General features: G+C 33.2%; 1 protein-coding gene across 1 annotated transcript in view; it reads right to left on the bottom strand.

Annotated features, from left to right (window-relative positions):
* Positions 1–2,950: 2,950 nt before the first annotated feature.
* The window catches only part of LOC106124821 (estradiol 17-beta-dehydrogenase 11), a gene marked incomplete in the record, with an annotated part of 10,979 nt that continues 5,224 nt past the window's right edge, over positions 2,951–8,705 (bottom strand). The window contains 6 exon segments of the mRNA XM_013321800.1: positions 2,951–3,146; positions 3,752–3,934; positions 4,210–4,395; positions 4,482–4,659; positions 6,161–6,312; positions 6,560–6,719. Of these exon segments, the coding sequence (XP_013177254.1) occupies positions 3,072–3,146; positions 3,752–3,934; positions 4,210–4,395; positions 4,482–4,659; positions 6,161–6,312; positions 6,560–6,719 (934 nt within the window).

Genomic DNA, 8,705 nt, shown 5'->3' with positions numbered 1-8,705 from the left:
TGTTTTGTCTTATAGGAAAATTTTTTTTATTATAAAGTTATGTTTATTCCATTGATGTATATCATTTTTATATTGTTTGACATTTATATTAAAGTATTAGTAACATTATAATTATTAATATAAAATTGTCTTAGTCTACCGTTGGTTTTTTTTTTATATCATAAGGTGGCGAACGAGCGAGCGGCCACCTGAAATCGCTGAAGTAGCGAAGTGACCGTTGCCCGTAGACATACGCAATTGCATATGCGTTGCCTACCTTTAATCGACGGAGGAGAGGATGCACAGAAAGAAAATATTTTCCATATCCATGCATCCTCTCGTCCGGAAAGTCCGCTTCCACTTCCCATGCTTTCCTTATAAGAAAAGGGTGGGAAGGGAAAGAGGTATAATTAGGCCTCCGGGACGCACACTCATCAGACGAAACGCGGAATTGCTTCCACTTCACGCCTGTCTTCTGTGTGGTGGTGGTATTTCACCGGACGAACCTGGCCAATTCGTGCGAAGATGTTAAAGCGGGTTCTACCACTCTTAACGACACGGTGAGGATTCGCTATTAAGGAGATACTTTTCACTGAGGGAATATTCTATAAATACTTCTAGTACTGTTTAAATTTCGTTATAAATTTATTTAATTTTCTTACGAATACGCACACAATGAAACTGGATTTTATTTATTTAAATGCTGTGTCTAAAAATCTTGAACAATTAAATTTTTTTTTAATAAAATCCTCAAAATTAATATTATATCATTGATTTATAAAAATTATGAGAATTTAGCATTAAATTGTCATTTTAAAATTGACAATCATAACATTTCGAAAACAAAGATGAATCGCTGTCATAAATCAATATTTATAACAATATTATGTTTAAATGAAAAAATGCAAAATTATTTTTAAAAAATATGATAAAATTGTCATTGTATGTTTTAAATTTAGTAGCATGATTAAAAAAATGTAATTTTATTTTTTAATTAATGACACGTAAATTAACTTCAATCTGTTATACAAATGTAACGTTGGTACGGTACGACCAACTTATTTGGCCCGGTGGGCAAAAGAAAAACGAAAGGGATGGCTTTTGTTTTTTTTTCTATTGCGTAATCGCTAATGTAACCGGGCCAGATATGTTTGTGGGATTGTAAAAATTATGATGAAAATAGTTGTGCTATCTATATAGGTACACTCGATGGTGTGTCGAAACCAAGATTACTGTTTATAATTTACTTTTAATGTAAACATAATATGCCAAATATTAAGTCTATTAGTTTCGCTACAAAAAAATCTAACCTCAAAAATTATAAATTGACACGTGTTTGAGTTTTGCCTTTGCCTCCATTATAACTTCCAAGGACGATGTCGATGTTTAGTAGTAAAATATTATTTATATTGTGAATACATTGTAGCAAATTAATAATATCCAATTAAAGGATGTAATTAGAATTGTACAGGCATTTTATTTATTATAACCTCACTCTAGAGTTAAAGGCTAGGTTGCTTTTTGATTAAAAAGTTTTATATTAGGCGAGAAAACTTTTATAAACTCGAAAACAATTGAACCTTCTGTTCATACCATTTCTATTGGACTGGCTATTAGACGTAGTATTTTGTGCCTATTTGATTTTCGCCATTTTGGCGCTGGTAGTGGCGTTTTTAGCGGTGTGGATTCGAACTAATAATACAGATTAAAAAAAAACTGGCACGTAACATCAAAAGGTACGTTTAAATTGCAACGAAGTAAAAACTTTTATTCCAAGCAAGGCCTATTATAGATATCCAGTAGTTTATCCAGAACATAATCTAACAATTTATTAAAAGCTATATTATTCTTATTCATCCATCTTCTGAGAGAGCGTCGGTGGCTCAGGGGTGACTTGACTTGCAATCTGCAGTTCCTGGGTTCAAATCCCGCCATGTACCAATGTGTTTTTCGATTTCCGATTTACATATGTACATTTATCCGATGTTATGGTGAAGAAAAACATCGTGATGCTTCACATATCTAAGAAATTCAAATATATGTGTCAAGTCAAACCGCACTTAGCCAGCATTGACTATGGCCTAATCACCCTTAACTTAGGGTATGCTCCGAGCCTCTCAGTGGGGACGTATACTGAGCTGATGATATTGACAATTGCTGTACAGGAATAAAAATTACAGGAATAAATATTACATGATTTATTACTCTTTCACTTACAAAACAATTTCACAACCTGACAATTATATCACGAAACATCACAAGAGGCTCATTATCAATATTAATAAATATAAAATTAATGATCTGCGGTATTCATAATCTGACAGTTACATTATAAATAAATTAATGGCACTATTATTGTATTATTATTTGAAAAATTGGCTTTACTATTATTAAATAATTAATATATTATCAAAAAGATAAAGAGAATATAATAAACCAGTTTTATATAAGGCTTCTATATATCTATATACAAATTGTTATACATAATATATTATAAAATTTAGATATACCTAAATCTGTCACCCGCACAGAATCAAATCACAATAAGGGAGCAATTTAAAGACTCGATGAAAATATACCATACTCATGTTTTAAACTTAAAAAAAAACTAAATGTTTATTTTTTTTATTAAAAAAAACCAACACCGACGGTATATATGTTATTCTTAAACATATTGGAATATCAGAATGGTTTTCGTCACAAAATTTTGTACTAGATTTTATTTTTGTAACATTTTGTTGATTTAACTCAGTTCTATTACAAAAAAAATATTTTGAAAATTTTTTTCCATAAAAAAAAATGTGCTACAATTTTTTTAAATTATATCGTTTCTTATAATTAATTTAATTACACATAACTTGATTAAATAGCAATATTTTTTAATTATTTTCTTCTATCTTCATATCACTTTGAAATATACCAAATATTTGAAAGTATTGAAAAATTTTATAAAAAATTTTGCTATTTAATATTTTTTAGAATTATATTTCCTTTACCTGTATAAAATATATTTAAATTAATAAACATTTATACAAGTTCCTAATCATCTAATTACAGGAAAAAATAAGCATTAAATTCATAAATAACTCAAACTATTGAGCCTCAAGGCCAGAGTCCAAAAAGTCTTTGAGATGTAGTGGCACAGCGCGCGGCATGGTCCGACAAATCTGAAAAATATATATTTTTTAAATCAAGATTTAATTAAGAAAACATATAATATCGATTAATTGTTCTCTACTCTCTTACTTTACCAGGAACAATACAAATCTTTCAAATTATAATTTTTTTAGATAAAAAAAAATGTTAGCTATAACATTTTTTACGTTTAAAATAATATAATTGTTCTATTAATCACATTTTGTTGATCAAATTATATATAGAGATCTTTTTAAATACCGATGATAAAAAACCGCTATCGAAAACAAGAATTACTACATTTATTAGTGAAGCATAATATGAATAACATTATTATGAAATAGTCAGAGTATTTTAAAAAATAATTTTGTGGAACAGATCAAACCAAAACTTTTTATTTTTCAATAGAAATATCAATTTTGTAAATATTTCAATATTTCATTAATCGTAGAGAACTGTACTTTATTTACAAACTAGCTGTTGCGCGCGACTCCGTCGCAATTAGAAACGAACATAATTAATAGCCTATATGTTCTTCCAGCTCTACATGTACCCTACAGTCTGGTTATCCTATGGCTTGATTGTTTGTCTTGGTTACCCTGCTGCCTGGTTAGTAACTGGCTAGTTTCCCCTTTACCTGGTTGATGTAGTAGAGTGAGCTGGGTATGGTGATCTCGTGGTAGTTGCGGCGCACCGCGTCCACGATGCTGTCGGCGGCCTCCTGCGGCGACAGGATCTTCATCAGCGAGGGGTACTTTATCTTCGGGTTCTTGCAGAGGCCCGTGTCCACGATGTATGGACAGATTGTCGTCAGCTTGATCTGAATAGACAAGAATAAATCTCTTACTTTTTTTTTAATCCAGAGGTGGATATGGGTAAGCGAAAAACAAACACTAGATGTGCTCAAGGTCAACTGAGAGATATTGAGTTAAGCTTGATTGGGGAACCTTGAAAGTTGGTTTCGTCAAACGCAGAAACACTATTTGGTAAAAGCGTACTAGACAACATTTGTACTAGATTTCTCATTGAGAAATTTAAGCCCAACTGAAAGCAGAAGTACCTATAATAGGACAGTTAAAATTATAAATTACTCACTCCACTGAAGTCTCTTTTGTCCTCGCGCAGTTCCTCGTGCAAGGCCTCCATGAGACCGCGCACCGCGTACTTAGTGCCGCAGTAGGGGACCAGGTTGCGGAGACCAACCACGCCAGCCATAGACGACATCGCCACGATGTGACCGTGGTTTGTTTCCATCATGTGCGGCAAAAACGCTTGGATCAACTGACAACACAATATCATTTGATGTGTTAGAGCAAAATCAGAAGAGATAGAGAGATGCAGTTGATGATAATGTGGTGTCATCTCACCCATAGCTGAGCCAACACGTTGACTTCAAAAACGGTGCGTATCTCTGTGTCGCTGGTCTGCAGCAGCGGCTTGCAGGGCATTATGCCCGCGTTGTTCACCAACATCGTGACGTCACCGATCTCGCGTCGTATCTTCTCCGCGAGCTCGTTGATCGCGTTTCGGTCCGTGACGTCACATCTGTTCATATTACCAACAGTTATATCTACTTATAGCTTTTAATAATCAATATACATGTATACCGTTAATAAAATTGGAGTATCTGAATGTAATATGGAAAAAAATCATATTTAGTGTACGTTTTGACATGTTTGTTTTTCTGTCTATCTGTGTGTCTGCAAGCCGCGCTTGTTCCAATAGCTGGACCGATTTTGACGGGACTTTTACTGGAAGGTAACATTGTGTGCAGGCATATTATACGCTTCTTTTTTACTTTGTTATTTTATTTATTCTGAGCTGACGTAATCGCGGACGGAGGCTAATTCGAAAAATAAATTCAGTGTCATTCGGGATTTACATATCAAATTCAATTTTAATTAGCAAATCATCAAAATTTTATTTAACGTATCCACGGGCAAAGCTGGTACAAAATGAATGTCTAGAACGTCGTAAAAATATTATATATTAGGCTTATTTCAAAAAATAGACATCATGTATTCAACTCACAATTATTAACAATTCGACAGACACAAGTGTAAACAGTGACTTGATAAACACGACGGTATGGTATACGTTTATTTGAGATTTTAGCACATTTTGTTAGCGTTTGGTAAAGAAAAGTCTTGTAAAAACTGCGCAAAATGTGTTACCAAAATCCTACATATACCAAGTTTGATTTGATATAAAAAATAATTAGATTAAGCTAGGTTCTTTGCTGAATTATATTAGTTCGCGAGAAATTTCAAAATGTCCCAAAAACTCGTGCAACATAATCTGTCGTATGATGAAACTTGGGAACCATGATTAAAATTCTTTAAATGCCTCATTGAATTTAAGAAAGTGGAAGCACAAATAGCCTATTGGTGACGGATGTGGATTACCTTTTTACTACTCGTGGGTTCGAATCTCGTCATTTTACTATTGTAGTAAACCATATCCAACAAGTTTCGAGCTTAATTTAAAACTGCTAGTATTTTGTATTATTCTAAAAATAAATAAAAAAAACGAATGAAACAATCCACTTATTATAAGTCAAGGCCTCAAGGTAATTAAAATACAATGATCAGGTTACGTTATCTCTGGTTGACTTGTTTTCATTCTGAATACTGGATTCACTTGTTTATTTGTAATTCCAAGGTGGCTGGGCTTAACTTTCGATACTTTGATAGTGATAAAATTGCATCCTTAAGGCTCCAAGGCTTGAAGGTGGACCTTAGGTGTCAGTAATGCATTACTGACGGAGTCTTGAGGTTTGTGAGTGACATGCCTAATCTAGAAATACTTTTTGACAGCCGAAAAAATAAGATTATTATAAAAATATATATATATATATATAATTATTATAAACAGCTTGACGCAGTACGTGTATGGTGGCCTTTAATTTTTAGAAAGAGGTTTTAAATTGAACACCGCAGCGATTGACTATTTTTAGGCTTTTAGTCTCAATATAAATTGATAATAAACTTATCAATTTATATTGATTATTATATATTATATTTATTTTAGGACAAAGGTAACTTACTGATATGCGTGTGCCTTCCCCTCCTGTCCCTTGACTATGTCTACGGTCTCCTTGTTGCCTGCGGGATTGATGTCGACGCAAACAACCACGCCGCCGAGCTTACCAAAGCGCAACGCCATCTCGCGTCCCATGCCATGACCTGCGCCTGTTATCTAAGTAACGTTAAAACCTTTTTAATATCTTTTTATTTTTAATTCTTTACGATATTAATTTAGATTCGACCAGTGATAGAATGACATTTTCTCTTCTTAATTAATTTTGTTCTCAGTAATTTATCGTGGGATAAAATTATATTAAGTACTGATAATAGACTGAAAAGAGTCTTAGGCCATTTGTACGCAAAGAAACAAAAAAAAGGTAACGTAGCAGCGACTTTTCCGTCTTAGATTAGATACGTACTAGTATTATCTCTCCCTTGACATTCTTTGGCTCCGGAGGGAAAAAGAACTGTATGACGGCGAGCGTCCAGGTGATGTTCATCTTGATGGCGAGGATGAAGATCTCCACGGCTAGCATGACACCCTGGTACACCTTCATGGCTATACCTTGCTCATCCGTCCTGGAATTAAAATATAATCAGTATCGGATACAACGACATCGTAAGGAATCGACAGTAATCAATATACCAGTATAACGAACGAGTGCCAAAAATATACAGGAAAAATACAACGAGTAAATTATGACACCACATGCCTTTTCCCATGAAAATATTACGCCATTAAAACATTAAGAATATAAACTTGAAATTAAATATTCACGTAATTTATTAGCCAATCGTCGTAAAAAGAATCGTGCTACTATACATTTTAAATTCCGATCAATTTCGCATTTTAAATATTTGAAATAAGACATTTTATATAACTAACTCGTCATATAACTAATCTAAAATACTGACGAACAGTAAGTCTTAATTATTTATTATTTTTGGCCCTAACAAGAAGTTTTTTCTTATATCATAAGGTGGCAAACGAGCGAGCGGCCACCTGAAATCGCCGAAATAGCGAAATGACTGGTGCCCATAGACATACGCAATTGCATATCTTTAATCGACGGAGGAGAGGATGCACATAAAGAAAATATTTTCCCCTTCCATGCATCCTCTCATCCGGAAAGTCTACATCCACTTCCCATCCTTTCCTTATGAGAAAAAGGGTGGGTAGGGAAAGAGGACTAAATTAGGCCTCCGGGACGCAATTTTATTTTTTTAATAAAATATAATATTTTTTATTTATTTTTATAAATTATGCCTTATTTATAATCAACAGCCACTGCTAAACAAAGCGTCGCTTCCTTATTTCCTAATTCAATATTTGGTCGCGAGCCAACTACGAGTACAAAATGAATATTCAATTAACAAAAGACTTAATAAAAAAACAAGCAAATTACTCGTTAATATTTTGATCATGAGTTAAGCTATGTATGCATATTAAAAGATCTTCCTTACGGTGTTCTTTGTAATTATTGTGTTTTTATAAGCTTTTTTTTAATTTAATCGCATAATTGTGTATATGACATACACAAAAATTATTCCTTTTGTTTATAATTAATTACGTGTTAAGTTTCATTGTTATATTTTAAAATCACATTTTAAAGTGTATTTAATATTTTTTTTTTGATAAATTGTCAGAAAAGCGTGGGTAATTTACCGACCTATTCTACCAGAAACTGTTGTTTTACGAATTGTAACAAAAAAAAGGTTATAAAAATCATACTAACGAATCATTTTAAATATGTACGAACGCAAATAAATATAATTTAACTAGTTTTTGCCCGCGACTCCGTCAGCGCGGAATTAAAATAAAAACATAATAAGTATGTGTTCTTCCAGACTATGTTCTATATGTGTGCTAAATTTCATTAAAATCGGTTCAGCCGTTCCGGAGATACCTTCAAACAAACATCCATCCATCCATCTAAACATTCGTATTTATAATATTAGTAAGATAAGAATTCAAGTGTGTGATTATTTATAGGTTGTTTATTATACAGTTCAAAATAGTTCTGCTCCCAATTATTATGAGTGAGTACTACTGAGCGGTAAACCGCACGAAACACACACACAACCATCATATTTATGGAGTCGAGTATTTCCACTGGCGCGACTAATATTCTTATACAAAATGCCCGCTGCGCGCAAAGACGCGCGACTAGCTACTAAGTGGCTAGTAAAAAAAGGCACAACATACATGGAACAATTGAATTGTTATTGCATACCTACCATACCCAGGTATAATCATTCCAGTTTGTATTACGCACAACCGCAGAAGTCACTGGAAAATTACTCAGCCTTACCAAATGCCACGCAGAAAAAAGTGGATTTATACCTACTTCATAAATCCAATGTAGACCTATATATATATATATATATGGATAGGCTTTAAACCGTGGTAATTTGTGCCTATTTGATATATGCCATTTTGGCGCTGATAGTTGCGGTTGGTGTCAGCGGTGAGGATTGGAACTAATAATAGATATTGAATGTCAGGTACTTAAACAGACACATTTCAGTTGGAAAAACGCAAAAGGTGTAATTTCCAAGGAATGA

This window comes from Papilio xuthus, unplaced genomic scaffold (assembly GCF_000836235.2).
Source record: "Papilio xuthus unplaced genomic scaffold, Pxut_1.1 DF825946.1, whole genome shotgun sequence".
Taxonomy (NCBI): Eukaryota; Metazoa; Arthropoda; class Insecta; order Lepidoptera; family Papilionidae; genus Papilio; species Papilio xuthus.
This window is presented reverse-complemented; position numbering and strand designations above follow the sequence as displayed.